Raw genomic sequence first — 19,617 nt, 5'->3', positions numbered from 1 at the left:
ACGAAGAAAAACAAACAAACTATTCTCACAAAAACATGACACCTTGTTGCCACTTATGCTATAAAGAAACTACTTAGAATTTATCTCTGGGTAAGTGGTAACCATGGGTACATTTTGAATACATTTAAGATGCTGAAAAATGCTGAAAAACGATCAATATTCACTAATGATAGTTGTAACATGATCAAACTCAATCAATAACCGAAGAAAAACAATAAAAATATTTGACCTTAAGTAATTAGATATTGGCAATATTATTGTAAAAATAACTTTCCTGGTTGTCATGGTAACACAGTGTAACCATGCAAAATCTGTTGCTAAGATTGGGTTAATGCTACTATCTTGAGGAAAAACAATAATATTCATGACTGGCAAATATACATCCTTACAACCTTGCAACACCAACCACATAAGAAATGTTTGGATTAATTGTTACTTTGCAGTGTAACCATGGAAACAACGAACCAGTTGTTTAAAGTGATATTTTTTTGCTGCTTTAGGAATTAACTTAAGAATTTAATCAAGAAAAATATTATTTGATCTACTTTGAATAGTACTTATCTGGTAGAACTAAAGTTGAATATCATATATTGATAAAGTTTGTTGAAAAATACAACACTGTTGCTATGGTTACTAAGAAGGGAAAATGTTCGATTTTGTTAATTTTATATCAATATTAAATCCTATGTGCCAGCTTTTTGCATTCAGTTAGAGATTGGGTGGTAGTCAAAATTGAAAGTCAGGTTAGTTGTTCATATATATCAATCATAAAAGTTTTGGGAATCTACATACAAGGGTACGTATCCAAGGAAACAAAATATTTTTCAGATTTTTATGCATAATTTTTCGGCTAATTTCCATAGCAACGCTACATTTAAAGAATTGAATTTGAATTTTTTGAAATGTGAAAATTAGGGTCACACCAGCGCCTTTAAAAATTGATCATCAGTTATATAGAAATGTGCTTTTTAAAAAGATAGGATAAGATTAAAACACTAAGAGAGTAAATTTAAAATCCCTTTGTGGTATTAAAACCATGGCAACCATTGCCAACCTATAAGAAATATCATATTTCGTCCTTGGTGTATGTTACAAGGATCTCTTGTCTATTATTTGCTTGCATTTCAATGTATAATTGTTTTTATTCTTAAGTGTATGACTTTATAAAATTAAATGAACAAAATTATTACTTTTGAATACTTTGTTTCCATAGTAACGTATGTAATAGTTGATTTACCAAACATGTTCATCATGCATTTAAGACATCAGGCCTTCAGCTTTCAGAAACAGTCATTGCCACTTGTTTGCTTTGCTGCAAACGTTAACTGAGGGACTCTGAACATGTTGAAAAATGCCATTTTTTAAACTTTAGGACATGTTGCTATGGTAACCATGACACGTAGCAACCAATTTTTGCCTGATTTGAGTTTACGGTATCAAAGACTTTTATCATAGAGAGTTTGGAGAAATTCTGAGACTATGCGTGCCACAGCTCCTATATAAAAGTTCAAGTCATTACAGAGAATGGCTCTTAACTATAATGTCTCGAGGGCGGTTCTCCGGCTGCTTTCCTACACGATGGGTCCTTTCTATTTTATCAGTGGAAATGAATTCGTTATCTGGAGCTAGGATGAGTTTGTTCATGATATTTAGGGCAACATCATCCGTATTTTTGTCTTTGTTGTCTGTAACACCTGTACTCTTAAGACAATTTCGGCGAGAATATTGCTCTAAGTCATCCAACTGACATTCTAGTCTCTCAGCTTGTATCTGGAGAGAGGATACTTTCTCCAGCAGTGCATCAGATATGTGTGACTTAAATGTTTCATTATTCAGGATGACAGATACTGCTTATGTAGGTCATGGTCATAATTGGGACCTACAGTATAACTAGTGTAGCCATGGAAGAATCACTTTCACTGAGATCACATCTAAGCCGCTTGTTACCCACTTCAAACCCTTTATATTGGGTATTGTTACTATCAGAATGGTTTTTAGAATCCTGTATTTTTTTTTAGTCATTTCCTAACGTGCCCTAATGTAACGAATACAAACAACACATGATCACTGCAGTGCACACATACATGTATATAGCTAGTAAGTCACATTCTAGTCATTCGCCTGATGAATTTTTATGATTTGAGAGTTTAGACTGTTTTAAATCATTTTACTCACGTTCAAAAGGTTGTCGCACAAACTCCAAAGCATAGGAAATTCACTCATTATGTAATGACCTACTTAGTAATATAGTAATATTCATTTTCACTTATTTCTCGATGGCTTGATTAATAATCCGACCTACATGTCGCCTTGACCTTGACCTCCATTTCCTGTTTGTAGAACAAGAACATATAAAAAAAAAAATCTCTATAATTTCAAAAGTTTTTATTGTATTTATATCAAAAGACAACTTGTACAAAAATAGATATTTCTGATTTTACGACGACATACAGGCATACAGAGACATCTTTAATATCTGGAATACATCAAACTCTCGAACATATTTATCTATACACCTAAAGCAAAAAATGTTTCTTTAACATACTATCACACAATCAAGCCAGCTGTCAAGTAATTTTCAAACAGTATTTTAAAAATATACGAATTTCGTATTATATTTCTTTTCTTAAAAACAAATATTTCTTTTATTTTTCTATGTATATTGAAGATCTAGCATGGGTATTTTTTAAATAAATATTTTTCAATGATATGTTTGTTTTTTTAAGATGCAAGTTTATTGAATGATATTGGGGTATACATCATGTAGAAGATGTAGAAATAAGGCTGTAAAGCACTATATTTGTCAACGTTTTAATATTTCAGATGTAAATCTATTAATTTAAAGAGAAAACTAAGGTGGTTTACCACTCAATCATTAAAAAAAATGGCCAGCAATGGTTAAGTCTATAATGAAATATATGGAGATAACGAACAGTATTCAAACTCAAAAGTCCATTCAAACAATACAAATCAGGCGCAGAGCAAACACGGACATCTAAATCATCAAAGGTGGGATCAGGTCTATGGAGGATTGAGCATCCCCTGCCGACCGGTCACACCCGCCATGTGCTCCTTGGCACGATTGGGATATAACGGAAAAATCCGTTGACAATTCAGTCTGTAAAGAATGATCTAACAACTGGTATGAAAAACGTGTCAGCATTTGACTTAATGATAGATTGTACTTGCTGACAAGGTCATTGTATCGACCATAGAACTTACAAAATGATGACTTTAAACGAGACTATTGACATTCTTGTGTCATCAACTAGTTTGTCAATAGCTTACCTCGATTTAGAAATTGTTCATACGTAGAGTATGCTAGCTCTTGTGTATCGAATCAACTGAGAGACATAAATCCCATATGCAGGTGATAAGGGCATATTGCTGCATAAGTAAGCGGAGTTGACTATTGAATTTTTTTTTTAATTTTAAAAGTCATCACGTTTATCATTAAATTTTGTTGTTAGATTACCATTAGCGTTTTTTTTTCTCTTAAAATATCCAAATATGCAACAAATGTATCAGACTCTGTGGTTTCTCTTATTTCAAGCTCAACGTGTTGACATATTCAAAACACTTTATTAGTTATACTTTCCTCTCATATTTTCATTTAAGACGTTTATTTTGGGTTTTCTAATTACTTAAGATGCTATACTAATTATTCCAATGAAGGATACACTACTATACATTAACCAAAATTTGTGCGGTAAAGAACCACTTTCTACCTGTAATACATTAGTATCGAAGGATTTTATCGGTCTTTTCTGACTAATCTAATACAATTAATATTTGCAACATTAAAGTTCATTGCACAAACATCAAATTCCAATTTGCTCAATAAAGATAATTTTAGTTCATGGAATTAAGACCTCCATTTCTTTAATCCAGTCGCTGTAATTGTTACAAAATTAATATCCATCCTGGCTGATTAAACTTTTTATACTTTCACTAATAAGCTAACTATTAAAAATGAAATAATTATGATATGATTGCAATATGATTCCCTTCATCATTAATATAATATAGCATATGCATTCCAAGTGCAAAATGTTCAAAAAAATATTCATTCTAAATCTTATAGATTTACATACAGGTGAAAAAAAAAGCATTTATTTAAAAATGTTTGTATTTTCTGATTCCTTTTCTTAACATTTACCACCATGAACTCAATGTGCTTTGAATACAATTTTCGTCTCAAAACTAAAGATACGGCCTTATCACTGTCTATTTTGAAACACATTTGTACAATGTAGTTATTATACATAACATACGATTGCAAATATGAAATACATCAATTTATTGCATTTGATTGCTTTTCAATTGTTTTCTGCTTAATGCAAAATATTGCCATCCAAAAATTGCATTGAAATTCCAGTTCAAACATGATACTTTTAGTGATGTAGGCATATTTTACATGTTTCTAACTATTTTTCCAATCGACAAGTCTTATTTTCGGTATATGTCTGTTGGTGTTTTTTTTTTTCCTTTTCTTGCCAACAAAGCGTATCAGAACTGTCACAATACTAAGGACAAATGCAGCAAGCTAAAAAGAAAAAGTACAATAATTTAAAAAGTATCTTTTGAAAAAAAAGACATTTATCATGGTAATTTGAATTTCAGATGGAAATTTATTACCTTACTTATTCCCAATGTAAAAACATAGGTACATAGTGCATCGAGTTCACATTCTTGCATGGCAACATCACTTAATGTTTTCATTCGGTTGAAACAGCTCTAAAAAAGAAAATAATTATCTATTTACATAATTATCTGCACATTTTAGGTGTATCGTTATCAACTATAAAGTAAGCTTTCCATTCCACATAAAGTTCTAGTATTTTCAAGAAACTCTCTGTTTTCTCATGAAAAATGTTTCTTTCAATTTTGTTGTCATACTTCCTATCCATCCCTAGGAGTCTTGGCTCTGATAAAGTATGTATGCCCCTCCTACCCGAGCCAAAGTGTGGCGGAGATCCTTAAACATTTCTATTTCACTTTTGAGAGGGCAATTATTCCGTGAACAAGCATTACAGAAACTAAAGTAACCTATGGAGTGATATACCAGTAACCGTTTAAAATGTATAAAAATTCCAGTAAAACATACTAATGGATAACTTTATTTTATCTTTGAACCTTCCAGGGTTAGGGGCTTTACCAATGTCTGTGATTGGAAACTTTATGCTTCGATTTGTGACTACTATGAACTTTGATTGGCACATTTGATGATTAAGTGATTTTACAAGTCCTTTGACTTTGACGGCAATTGTTGTGCTGCACTAATATATCAAAGGTAGTCATTCTGCTGTTATCCTTGTTTCTATCTCTATTTACACTATAGTAAGTGCTTTATATCAAGTATGCAATTTTTTAAAGGCTTGATGATCCTATCGATGACAATGCTTATGTAATAAAATAAAAAAAACATTTTATCAAGCGATTTGTGATTTCTTTCACTGCGGAGAAAAAAAATACGTTTGGATGGGATAGGAATTTCTACAAATCATGGCTTATCGGGGACTGAAGATGTGCAAGAAAGAAAGTTTAATGTAGAAATATGTATTAACATGTGGACCGATATTAAGTAATTTGAATCGAAAAGAACATAAGTTAAAATACAAGAACAATGAATTGATTAGAGTGTAAACATTTTCAGAAATAATATCTTAAAAAAAAAAAAAACTTTCATTCTTCGAATTATTAGAAAATTTGAATGCATCTATAAGAGATATGCTTTTGATATAAGCAATATGATCAATCTTCAAAAAATACTTCAACGAAGAAACAGAATGTAATGTTTCTATAGATAGTTTGGAAGAAAGATTTCTAATGATTTAATTTGATGATCTCCTGAATTGCGTTATCAGAGATACATGTAAAGGAGATGAGGGTAGGGGCTTAAAAATAACTATTGAATGCTAACGGTTTTGATGTTTCAAGTGAACATAGTTCTTTAATTGAGGCGATATTTTACCAGTATACAAGAAATTTTCAGTCATATATTTGATTACGATGACAATAATGGCGACCCAATGCGACCAGGAAAATTGCCGCCTCAATTCATTATTGATTCGTCTGGGGTTAAGAAAGGGTACCATGTATCAACTTTACAGTCTTTTTTTCTCAAAGAGAAAACATTCAAGGCCTTTTTTTATCATTTCAAAGAAAGGAATATTTTATCTTGAAATTATAAAAAAAAATGTGGAAGTACATTTTTAACCTGTTTATTTACCCTTATAACACTGCATAAGAGTGAAAAAAAGAACATGCATATCGACATTGAGTAATACTCAATTATAAACACAGGACAAAGGTCACAGTTAAGATCACGAGGTCAATAATCGGACATTTTGTAGAAATGTTTGTTTAACTAATTTATGTGCGAAAATAATTTCAAAGATTGAGACATGATAAAGGGGTTACATTAAAGGTAAAATTAACATCAATTTAAAGATTATATAGAGAATATCTTATTAAAACAGTACAATGTTTATTAACTCTAGGTAATAGAGAGAGGACAAAAAAATCTCCTTTAGATCACAAAAATATTCTATTTACCTCCTTATATGTTCCGGCAGTGACGGTGGCATGACAGCTATCAGGTGCGTTCATGTAGTCATCTTCAGTGACATCTCTACAACAGGTCTTCGGAATCTGTGAATTCGTCTGTTGACAAGATCCGGATGTTGTACACCATGGGGTAGTATCAAAGTCATTTGTTGTGCTCGTTACTTGTTTTACAGCACAACAGTCGTACTAGAATTAATTTCATACAGACAATGCAAGTCGTTGATTAAAAATGAATGGATTTCAAATGTTAAGGATCACCAAGAGTCATTTTTTAAATATAAATTTGAATGAAAATTCTTTTGAAAAGTGGATAAAATTGACCATGTTGATTACCTGATTGTACAAAAAAATCACTTGCATACATGTATCTGCTTTCCACGCCAAAGCTTACCTTTGATTATTCTCGATCAAAATCAACATTGTACTTATTATAATGAGAACAAAGAGATACTAATTTCTAAGATACTAAGATACGTCTATTTTAAAATATTTAATGATCCTTCAAACCTTTGTCTTTCACAAGATGACATACTCCTTCTTTGCAGTGTTTTACCTTAATAAAGAAGGAGTTCCAACTGTTTGATATCATATCACTGCTGTTGAGAATATCAGATCTGTAATTTTGTCGAAGCGATTCTAACATATCATTCCTTAATTTATGATAATCCTGAAAATAAAAAGAAAACGACAGAAGCATGATGACAAACCGTACGTGTATGTATTTTTGATCGATTGTAAGCTGGGCTTAAATTGAATTTCGATACATGTATAGAAATGTTATCATGGATGTACCGTAGTTTTTTGAACTGCTTTGATTCTTGAAATAACGAGGTACTCGTTCAAAAGTAGACCACAGAACACAAAAGCTACAACAGCAAACTATAAATAAATTTAAAAAAATATAAAAAGAAAATAAAAGGATACAGAATGTTAGACCACGGTATATTATAAAGATTTAGATATTGATTTTACAAGACATACGTATAATATTATTATAACTTAAAAACACTCTTACAAGAGAATGCAATGTCATTAATCCCTTTCTTCTGAGTACTGGAAGTGTCAAGCAAAATATCAAACAACCACTCAAAAAGAAGGAGTCCAAAGCTAAAGATGATATTCCAATTCGCAAAATACTTTCCAATTTCCTTTTATCTTCCTCGTATTGGCACGAATAATTGACATCAAGCATCTTCAATGCTTCCCCTCTTTCACAAGGTTTGCTTCTCTTAATCAAATCACTCCAGGAAACCAAAAAAGCAGCAATAACCTAAAAAAAAAAAAAAGAAGACACAATAATTTTTTTATAACAGGAAATGAAGTCGATTTATTTCATTGATTTATTGATTGTATGTTGTTTTACGTCCCGTTAGAGAATTTTTCACTCATATAGAGATTTCATCATATACCGGCGAAGAGCTTCAAATTTAGACCCTTACTCGGCACTCAGGGCCATTGAGCAGTGAGGGTTCTTTATTGTGCCAACGCCTACCGTGACACGGGGCCTCGCTTTTCAAGGTCTCATCGAAAGGACCCGCAACTTTCACTTCAAAGTGCCGAGCGCTTGGCGAAGGAACCGTTGCTACCTATTTTTATCGACTTAGGCCAGTCGCGGCCGTGATTCAAACACACGACCTTCCGATCATGGAGCGAGCGCTCTACATACTGATCTACCGAGACGGCACTTATTTCATTGTAACTGACGTTATTCATTAGTATTAGGGTTCTTTTTTTTAATTGTAATTTAAATGAATGTAGATTTTACATAATTCGCATATGGCTCTGTATGAAATGTAAATTTTCATAGCAAACTTGAGTGGAGTGAAATAATATTTTTTCAGAACTACTAATACGGTGAAATAGCTACCGGATATAACAAAGGGAGGCTTGCTCAAATATAAGATGGATTTGCTTTGAACCTCTAAATCATTGATCTACGAAGATTCTCGTACAAAAGAGATTTTTAAGCAAACAAAAATGAAGAAAGTTGTATTCCATGTATATAAAATTAAAATTATTTATCAATGAAAAAAAAAATAAATAAAAGAGTTGCAATAAAAAAAAACTTTTGCAAAAAATCTTCCAGAATCATGTTTTATTTTAAAACTGCAATTACAGCTTTTAAAAAATATAAATTAGATATTTACCATCTGTATTCCTTGTACAATCATTAAAGCGGCATTTGCTATCATGTCAACCTTTATAAAAAGTAAACTTAGTTAAAGCATGCTACCCCTTTCAGAATATATTTTACGTTTGTATTAAGGGAAAGTAAATAAAGTCATTTTATCATATTAAACATTGAAGTGATAAGACTTACATCTCCTTGCTCTAGTATGATTTTCTTTAGCTCATCAATTTTTGTATTCTGTTCTTTAATCACTTTCATTAGATCTTCACGAAACCTATTCAGCTCTTCAATGATTTTATTCCGTTCTTCAATTACTTTATCCAGATTTTCAAGCAATCTCTTCTGCTTTTCGATAATTTCATTTTGTTCTTGCTCTTTAATATTTTCCCCTTGTACTGTAATGTATATTTTGATCTCTTCAATGGATTCCTTTTGCTTTTGGATGCTTTCCTCTAGCTCTTTAACACATCTTTTCTGCTCTCCTATAATTTTCTCATGCTTCTCGATGACTTTCTTTTCTTCCTCAATGCGTTTCTCTTCCTTGTTTCTGATCTCTATCTCATTCTCGCCATCACCAGACTTCGTGCTTTTCTTTTTAGTGTCGATTTCTTTTTCTTTTGTGCTTTCCTTTTCATTTTCTATGATATTCCACCGAGGTTCCATTAATGTCTTCTGTTCCTTAATATTTTCCTCATGTTGTTTAATACTTTGCTGTAGCTGTTCAGTTATTTCCTCTTGTTGTGAAATGGTTCTTTCTTGGTCTTTTATGATTTTCTCTAGGTCTTTTATACTTTTCTTTTGCTCTGTAATGCTTTTTTCTTGGTCTTCAATGCTTTTTCTCGATTCTATATTACATTTCCCTTCTTCAGCAATGTTTTCCTTAACATTTTTGCTGTCTGCAGTGTTTTCGTAAATATCCTAATATTAAGTAAATTTAATATTCCTCATTTTAAAAAAAGCTTGGTATCATCGAATTTCCCGTAATCATTTTCAATTGTTTTATTTTTTCATCTTAGTGTATCATGTATAATTTTCAATCACATAATTTCTTGTAATCTAACAATATTTATGAAAACTTGAAAACAAAATGTTTTATGATAAGGCAAAACGTTACAAAATACATTGTAATTTTGAAATTTTGAAATCATTTCAACTATGCTAATATATCCTTATTTATCTAATTTTTATTAGCTTTAATTCCCGGGTACGGACCGCAATCGTTTAGATGCTTCAACAAATGTGATGCACTTAAAAATATTTCATCTGATTCTTTATGCAAGTTTATGCTATCACCAAAGGAATTATTCATGGAGAGAGGTGTTCTGTACGTATTTATCAAGTTTTGATTTTGCGATTAATTTGTGTGGTATTTAAGTGTTACAATCCTTCAGTCATTACAGATGTTCCCTAAACAGTCCCACCCCTTCCGTTCCATAACAGCTTCATTTATTTAGGTAAAACTTTTATATAATAGATCTACAACTTATTTTCCAAAGTATTTGATAGGAATACAACGCCGATGTAGCCGTTTGAGTATTTGCCAGTCAGATTTCAAATATATTTTTTAAAGTGTTTCACATGACATAAAATTAATAATACACACGGTGTCTCCTTTATCTGAGCTATTCCTTTGATCTTTTGGTGGTTCCGATATGCCTTCCATTCCTTCTGCGATATTCTGAAATCTAAAGTTTGTAAAATTGCTTTAAAAACAGAGAGTAAGACCAACATCAATATAACAATTTTAATAAAATGGGAAATTTATTAACAACTTGGCTAAATGCCTTTTTGAACTTCAAAAAGTTAACATTCAAATCTCGGTTGACGTGTGTAAATTAAATTGCACAACTAGTTCACATGAAATTATTTGAACCTAATAGAATTTGCCATGCAAAGTCGTTGGTTTCTGTTCCAAATTAGTAAGTTAGGAGAACTTAATTAAAATTTTAGCTGAAAATGAAATTAAAGCTTGAATTTTTTTTAAAGTAATTTTGATAATAATACATGTTGTAGGAAAATTCACCTCCCAATGAGATGAAAGACTTCATCTGAGAGTATTGTGTTCAAAAGAAAGATGTTTCCTCAGAAAAAAAAAAAAACTTACGCCCTTATATAAATAAATGTACATGTATTGCATTTAATTTTAAAACACATGTAAGGCTTTATACATTGAAATTCAAAGGAATTAGTTACCAGAAAAAGGCACCTACAGATAAATGTAATCTGAAAATATAAGAAGGTAAAGCGATTAAAAAACAAATTCGATGACCTCAGTTTTACCATCGCCAACTTTCCTTATTTTGTAATATCCCACTTTTACCTGCATATGTTTACATCTCACAACTTATTCGATATTTACGAGCATGCTCTGAGTACGATCAATTTTTAAACCTGGACAGGCTTCTAACAGATAAGTTGATGTAACATGGATTTCAACAATCTCCATTAAAGTCAGCATTTCGTAAACTCTATGGTCGTTATAATGACCTTGTTATCATATAATACCTGTCATTAGGTCGTATGTTGGCTGACATGTTCTAAACCATTTGTTAGACTTTTTTTCTTTTTTTAACTGAAATTGACTACAGAATGTTTGATCTACCTGATCTATACATAGGGATCACGTGTGGGTGAGACCGGGATGCTTACTTCTCCTAGGCATCTGATTTCACCTCTGGAATTCCCAGTGGTCGGTGTTTTATGCCCTTTTCAGATATTTGTACTGTTTATAGATTTTTGAGATTGACCACTGTTCGTTATCTTCACCTTTCTCATTATAAAACTATACATAAATAAAATACATCAAATTCGAATCACTTGAAATTTATGCCCTATGCCTTATCTTTAATATCACTTGCAATCTGTAATAATAATTGTGTATTTTAAATCATATGATAATTCATAAAAAGAATACAAATTTGAGAATAATGTTTAAAAATACCATCAAGGAATTAGCAACACAAGCATTCACTATGTAACATTTAATCTCACTTGACAAAAATGTACCTTTAAAATAAATCCATTAAGTTGAAAATTGAGAGACTCATGATTCAAAATCTTGATTCCTGATTCATATTGTTCCTGCTGTTCTTCATCAGAAAACTATTATAAAATGTTTTGTTCTTTTATGCAATGAAAAAAGACCCTATATTGTGACCCCATCATTACCTGAGCGGCTTGTGACTTAACCATACTTGAATCTATACAACATTGATAAGTTTCAATGTCAACATGACTAGTATGATTAGGGGGAAGGTTTTCCTATACCATATATACTTCCTTCATAAAAAATGATCATCGATTTTACTGAACACTACTTAGAGTTCATAGTTGGGGCAAAGCTAAATTGCGAATTCGAATATTATTTTGGTTTACTAAATCCCCGATACTTTAAATAGGTTTCTTTTTTCAATATAAAACTCTTATCATTTGGTCTAAACGCATCCAAGGGACCACATAATCTCCACTTGGGGGATGGGGGATGGGGGTGTTTTGCTTCATAAGAATTATGAGTATTCCGTAGCGTTTATTTTAAATTCCCTACATCTAACCATGTACAAACTTACCTATTGTGACCCTTCCTGTCCACTGGTGGCCATGATTTGAACAAATTTTAACTTACACTAACTGAGATTCCTTCAGTTATATTATATGTTCACTTTTGCTAATTTTTTTAAACTATGAAATTGAATTGAATGGCATCTTCATGAATATGCATCGTATATATGCGCTTAATTAGGCTATGAGACTCTAATAAAATAGTACAATATAGAGTAGCGAAAAATTCAAACCTTGAGTATATCTTTGATGCTGTAAAACATGTTAAATGAAAAAATTAGAAATAAATGTGTTTATAGTTTTGTGTGAATTATTGGTGTGTAAATCAGTCAGACTTTCATGTAGGCATACTTTTATGACATGCAAAAGCGTTTTGCAAATTATACCTACCTGACACGTCTGTGATTTACACACCAACTAATCACATAAAACCAGAAAAAAAATCCTTAAATTAAAAAAAAAGGTTAAGATAACGCACAGTGATCTTAAATCCTTAAACAATATTAATCGTGAACAGGACAAATACAGGAACACCTGGAAAAACAGAGAGAAGATTAGGTCCTTAGGAGGATTTAACATCTCCTTTCAACCAGTCACACTAGCAGTAAACCCTCTGTAGTGATCAATTAAACAGAGTAATTCGTAGAGAAAATTAGTGTAAATGCTATGATCTAAGAATTTCAGTTAAAATTACTTTCTGTCGTTTGTATATCACTCAGTGAAAAATATGGTTAAGACTTGATTGTTGGAGCAGTTATGTAGATTTCCAAGAAAGAGTTAAGGCCCTTACAGACATATTCAATTATAATATTTAACATAAATAGTTTTGGTATAAAACAAACCAAACCTTAATTAAAATTAAAGATTGTAAATTTTCAATCACAGATATTTTTGACAATTCTTTTTTGGACCCCATGAGTTCCATTTCAAATGTTCTATTAAAAATGCGAAACCTGTGAAATTTTTATCACAGACACTTTGTTTAATAGCAGTCTTACGGGACAAATTTTTTTTTTTACTAAAATTGGTGAAAATTCGACTTCTAAAGCTTCTACCATCGTCTATGGCATTGCATGTACTCTCTACGGATTGATTTATTTTGGGGAAACAAAAGTTTCACTCAATAAGAGTACGTCGGGGCATAAATTTTTGACCCATAGTATAATAATAACGCAAGGTATCCAACTCCGAATTACATGGAGTACCCCCCTCCCCCAGAATCGCACTCATTTACACTTTCAGAGGAAACGCACTGGCAAACTGTTTATACCTATGTCTTCTACGATAATTTATCTACACAACCATATATAACATGTTTGTCTTTAGTTTCTTTTATCTCTGTAAACAGCGTCAAATCTCTGCTCGCCGAGTGGAAAAGTCGATTTAACCCATGAAATGGTATGTGCTAATCCTGGACAGAGAAAAAAGTTAAGAAATGAGTGGTTTTAATAATTCAATTCCAGTGTTTAAATATTGCAGTGAATAAAAAGAATTTGTTTAAGTCTGATTTCCCTGAAAACATTACGATGTTTATCCGATGTAATTTTAGAAGCAGATTTTTAGCCAATCAAAATCTCTTACCGGGATTAGCACATACCAAAACAAGTTATTATTACCGAAACAAGTGCTATTATATTATACTATAGGTCAAAAATTTATTACCGAAACAAGTGCCTGTGTTTCTAACATAAAACCCAATTCACATAGTTTTCAACAGGACCTCCCTTTCAAAAGTAAATATGATGAATGTTGAGTGAAATTTAATTATAACATACTATTATTTATAAACTGTAAATAAATGGTATGTCTTATAATTGTTGATTCATATAAATATTTACATAAAGTTTCATGTACAATAATTATCGATGTTAGACAACAAAAAAATCTTGACCCCCTCCCCTAAATACACGTATTTGAATTTAGTTTTTTTTTTTCCTATCAGACATGTATCTTGCCCAAAAAGCAGAATCATGTTATTTTTTTTTTAATTTTATTTATTATGTACTATCGCTTCCATTTGTGTGTGGTTTTATTGGTCGGGGGGGGGGGGGGGGGGGGGCTATCGTAGCGGAACAGCGTAACACATGCATTTTAATTTCGAAACGCATACATGAGAATGTACTGCATAAGAAACAGTGCGTATGTTTATTCTTTGTTATATTGTTGAACAGTTCAAGTATTTATATCAGTAAATGATTGTTTTGTTTCTCGTCTCCAATATGTGTTTCATGTGTTTATAAAAATATCATTTAAAATCGCACAAAGAAAAGATGCACATTCAGAAGAGTAGTACCCGGGAAAGGGGCAGGGTCAAATTATGTTTGGAGACCTTCCTCTACTTTTTTATTAGATTAAATAAACTTTTTCATCACTGCTCTTCTCCTCCTACTCCTCGATTCCGTCAAAATTACCACCTTGCCACATTTTATTTTATTAATTGAAGCTAAACCAGCTAATCTACCAGTCTTTAGTGAAGGGCCTTTTCTAACAAAATAATTGTCCCAATTTCACGTTTATTGTAGTATTAAAATAGGTAGTATATAATATAGATTGACAAATAAAATATGTCCTGGACTATTCATATTTCAAAAGCTTTATTCTTTCTGTTTAATTGTCACCCCTTTAAGTAACATTTTTACATCACTTCCGCAGGAATTCCCCTCTAAACTAATAATCCTTTGAATCTAATTTTTTCACCCTAATGATTTAATTTGTTAAAGCTGTCCGATCCATGCTATGTCTGATCACCCTAGATATGATTTAGAAAGCCGGTACATGTAGGAAAACCATCTAATAGTAAATGAGGATCCAAAATATGTATTGGAAAGGCATTGCTATCTTATATATCCTATGTGTTTATTTGGATCACCACGGTATTGTACCTCAAAATGCATTCAGATGTAATAGAATTTCGGACACATTTGACATTGGGTCGGACACTTTTCTTTAGATATACATGTAAAATGATGCATATACGTATGCGCGGATCTATAAGGGAGAGGAGAGGGGTGTTCCGGAGTTATTCAATTTCAGAGTTATTAGATCTATATAATAAAATGACCGATAGATTTCCTTGAAAACACTCCTCCACACATGCACACAAGAAACACGGACCCCTGTAAATTGGTAAGAAGAGTCTATTTAGCTGCTTGTTCAAGAGAAGTGTCTTACACCTGTACCCCCTTTCAGGGATTTTTTTATTGTCAAAACATCCCCCCTTTCCGCGCATTGGAATTTTTTTTTCTTTTTTCCCTTTTTGTGTTCGTCAAAAAATTCTAAGTCGTTTTATATGATATGTAAGCTGTTAGCTAAATAAAATTATTGATAATTGGATCGAAAGCACAATTAACCGATGTTGAATGCATAAATACCGTATAATTTCTTCATATAAAATATCAGTGTGTGAACAAGTCAAACTATTTCCGCTTCATGTATGTCTAAAACGCGCATCATTTTTGCGTATTGTATGTATTTTAGATAATAATTTGGCATTTGTATTTTTATTAATATAATAAATCTGAAAAAAAAAAATCACGTTCAACATGTAGTACTGGCAAAAAATCGGAAACTGGATTTCGACACTTTTCAATTATCTATTTTGAAATTATTTTGACTATCTATGAGACGCAGTCGACGTCAAAAACGTCAAATTGTGACGTCATCATTGATCTACGTAAGCATGAATGAAAAGAACGTAATTTTAAATTTTATATGAAACAACACATGTTCAATGTGAGTTTAAGATATTCTAAAACAAAATAATTGAAAAATTAGGGATTATATAGTTGTCAAGAATAAATATCATATACTAATAACTAATTTAAGCTATTTACGTATATAATGAACTCATAACTACTGTTAAAATGGAGGGCCTTGCTTCATTTTTTGATAGCTCATCGATCATAAAATGTAAAATTCATGTTGGCCACACTCGAGTACCTCTAAGATATTTTGCTTAAAAATGCATATATGTAAGATTTTTCTCTCTGCAAAGTTTGGAATCGGTACTTGAGTGTGGCCACATTCAAATTTTGAAATAGCTACCGTAAAATCTACGTTTTTTAGCAGTTTTTAACTTCATTTGTATATTTGATGCTGCGCATGTGCTAAAGACGGTGGTCTATGTGGCAAAAAATTGTATGTAGAATAGCATGACATTGTGCACTACAATATAACATATGACAGGCTTAGTGATTTCAAACTTAAATTTTGTCTAAAATTTAAGGCACATTTTGATGGTTCGTGGCTCTAGCTCTTTAAAATAAATAATGGGAACCATCAACATCTTTATAAACATTTCAATTCGCCTGACCACTGTTTTCTCTCAAGGGGGGTTAGAATTTCGGAAAAAATATATCCAACTAATACATGTAGTTTGTAGGCAACTAAAACAATACTGGATCCGGAAACTAGACATAAACTTTTCCTTAAGGTTGCAACGACCACATAAATAATGTAGGGAATCTCTCAAACCCACAGTGTGCAAATGTGAATGTGGTGGGACTATTTAACAAAAACCTATAAGTAGGCGTTGTCATAGACATCGGTTATATATACAATAGACCAAATAAACATGTCTCTTTTGATTCAATTTTGCCTTACGTCAATAAACAATTAGGCCCTCATCACATTCGACCCAAACTCTACTCGTTTCCCTTGAAATATTTGAATGGACTATTTAAAGAAGCCAAAGCAAGTCTATACTTAGAGTCTTCAACCGCAGAATGACAATTATAGTTGCCTAGCAGAGGCTCCTTAAGCTACCACGTGTGTCGAAAGATAATTTTGATGTAATCCTACAGATATTCCCAAACTGTTGCTTCCAAACTTTTCAGTTATAATTCTTCTTCTTTCAACTACGTCCAGCTGTACATGTAATTAATGGTGATGTCAATATAATTCAGAGTAAGGATATTTAAGCAATTGTTTTAAAAGGCCCCTTTACAGGGAACCCCAAGCTTTCAGTCGGCGACAGAATTTTATTTCTATTGTGAATTCTGTCGTAGATTATGCCAAACGTTGGGCTAAAGTTTGGAGTTTTGAGATCGATTACTCTTCAGTATCTTCATATTTCATGGTAAGTATACTGTCAAGATAGAAAATGTTTAATACAGTTGTATGCTTAATTTGCGATTAGAACATAATCTACTCGTTCCATGTAGTAATCATATTTTGTATTTATAGATAATTATGAAATATTGAGATTTTTTTAAATAAAAGAATTCTATAAATTTCAGGAATGAAAAGAGTGTTCATTTACTGCAGACATAAAAAAGCACTCTAAGTTTTGGCTGTTTATAGATAAGACAAAAAACACTGATATCAGATAGTTGCCAATAGAAATGGTCTATTTTTGAAATCCAAGAGCAAGAAAGCTTACTTTGGGGAATTAACAGAAAGGTCTAAAACAATCTTGGATATAAAACATTTTGGTTTTTTTTTGAAAAATATCATTAAAAATATTTTTTAAAGATTTTGATGTAAATGTAAACAAGGTATTCTTCAATTCAAATATTATGAAAATGTGCATTTTTGGGATACATACCTTTTAGGCCTACATGACGTATCTTTTCTCCCTGTATTTAATTGATATTTATAAAAAGTTTAAAGTTGAGATTTATAAATAAAATCTACAAAACCGTAATTCTAAAATATATTTGCTGGTTTTTTTTCGGAATTTTCTTACATAAAGCAGATACAAAAATGTAGAGCCCCCCTCCCCCCCCCCCCCAATCGCTTTAGCAAGACTAGAGTGTTTTAAGGAACACATATGTGGCCTGCTTTTTAGCATCATTAAAGATGACAATAAGTCGAGGGTTGGGGAGTTATTTATTTGCTTCATGAAATATAATGATTTATAATAGCCAAAAAAGTAATCCACAAATATGAAGACCGAAAGAATAGCTTTAATAAATAAAGTCTAACATTCAAATCGAAATATGGTTTCCAACCTTCAGAGATAGACAGAACAATGAAATTGAAATAACATATTAGAAATATTGATTTTTCATTTTAAAACATAAGAAATACTTGCTTAATCTAACAATCCTCCAAAAGAGGTACTACAGTTGGTGGATATCGATACCGATGTATTTCCATAGTATTCAAATTTCAGCTTGTGTGGTTAGCGTTCAGCATACAGTTTCGAAGTACAATGTTATGAGCTTATAATTATGAAATATAAATGCTAATATTACAAATATCAAAGATTTGCCTCAGAAAATCAGAAGAGACACACTGGTTAAATCAACCATCGGAGTACCTTTACAAAGTAGATCAAAGATCAAAGTCAAGTGAATTGTATTGCTGGTAATTTTCATGATGTTTTATGTAAAACAGTTAACACGCAAAATAGCATAAATTTACCTCTTAGATGACATAATTATGCTGTTTATCGGCACAATGATCTATTCTGAGAGTAGGTCAAAGGTCAAGTTCAAAGGTCACGAGGTGGATAACCATATTTTACAATAGCCGAATAGTCAAGCAATATATGTGCAAAATCAACTCCATAACCTTCACAGTTCTCAAAATATAAGGTGTGACAGACGGACAGACAGGGAACAATATAGTTGCATACTTCATTAAAATGTACAATTGACTTTCTCAAATATCATAACCAAATATTACAGATTAACGAATATCTAAAACATGCCACTGTTTAGTCAGTTGTTAGTTAGCCCATGGGCTGACTAGTTACGTTGGGATGAAACTGCAAGTGCTCTCTGGGAAAATAACTTGACGAATCGTTCTAAAAAAATCATATTTCTCTCTTACCAGACGGCACACTTTCTGGTCAGTGATAGACTAATGAGACGGCCTTATTTTTAAACTGGTCTGTTCTCCGTCGCCCTCGACGACGAAGTAAATTGTGAAAAGTTTTAACTAGGAAAGTTGTCTTGAAGTGTTTGGCTAGAGCAAAACAAGATACTGATAATCTCCCCCCCCCCCCTCCGAACAAAACTCTTTCGATGATGGTGTTACCATCTATTATGAATGAGATTAAAACATTAGTACATGCATCTTTATGTACAGTTTTAAAAGCGTTTAAAGTTTTACTTTTTAATTGATTTCAGAACCTTTCTTATTTCTTCTAAAATGGTTTTTATTAAATGAAAACCACTACAGACCATGATGGGTTTTTTTTTTCATTTTGCCGATTCTTTACTTAGAACCTTACGAAAGTTAGCCTATTCCTCTACGGGTTTTGGCCTACACTCTTGTTGCTATATTGTTCATCACAAAGTATGGAATATTTATGCCACTGGCTGACTTTCTAAGATTTTGAAAAGCTAGCCTTGTGACGTACATTTTTTTGTAATATTGAACGAAAAGGGGAAAACCGACTGAATCAAGAA

The 19,617-nt window shown here is 31.9% G+C and overlaps 1 protein-coding gene across 1 annotated transcript; it reads right to left on the bottom strand.

Moving 5' to 3' along the window:
* Positions 1-2,683: 2,683 nt before the first annotated feature.
* LOC133201218 (uncharacterized) lies at positions 2,684-10,371 on the bottom strand. The gene is made up of 9 exons (XM_061337012.1): positions 10,305-10,371; positions 8,891-9,619; positions 8,718-8,768; positions 7,586-7,840; positions 7,363-7,449; positions 7,124-7,237; positions 6,559-6,756; positions 4,639-4,737; positions 2,684-4,546 (listed from the first exon to the last, which is right to left on the bottom strand). The coding sequence occupies exons 1-9, from the start codon at positions 10,362-10,364 to the stop codon at positions 4,424-4,426; spliced, it is 1,716 nt and encodes a 571-aa protein (XP_061192996.1). The 5' UTR covers positions 10,365-10,371; the 3' UTR covers positions 2,684-4,423.
* Between the last annotated feature and the right edge of the window lie 9,246 nt (positions 10,372-19,617).

The sequence above is a fragment of the Saccostrea echinata genome, unplaced genomic scaffold (genome assembly GCF_033153115.1).
Source record: "Saccostrea echinata isolate AGI-Se365-2 ecotype Australia unplaced genomic scaffold, CSIRO_AGI_Sech_v1 ptg000043l, whole genome shotgun sequence".
NCBI classification, from domain to species: domain Eukaryota; kingdom Metazoa; phylum Mollusca; class Bivalvia; order Ostreida; family Ostreidae; genus Saccostrea; species Saccostrea echinata.
Note: the sequence above shows the minus strand (reverse complement) of the source record. Positions and strands in the feature narration are given on the sequence as shown.

What these genes read in the sequence shown, in the direction of transcription:
- LOC133201218 (XM_061337012.1), bottom strand. Translation starts at nt 10,364, where the DNA reads ATGGAAGGCATATCGGAACCACCAAAAGATCAAAGGAATAGCTCAGAT. An exon ending in GCTCAGATAAAGGAGACACC is followed by an intron (nt 9,620 to 10,304) that starts GTGTGTATTATT and finishes ACTTAATATTAG; the next exon opens with GATATTTACGAAAACACTGC. An exon ending in TCATACTAGAGCAAGGAGAT is followed by an intron (nt 8,769 to 8,890) that starts GTAAGTCTTATC and finishes CTTTTTATAAAG; the next exon opens with GTTGACATGATAGCAAATGC.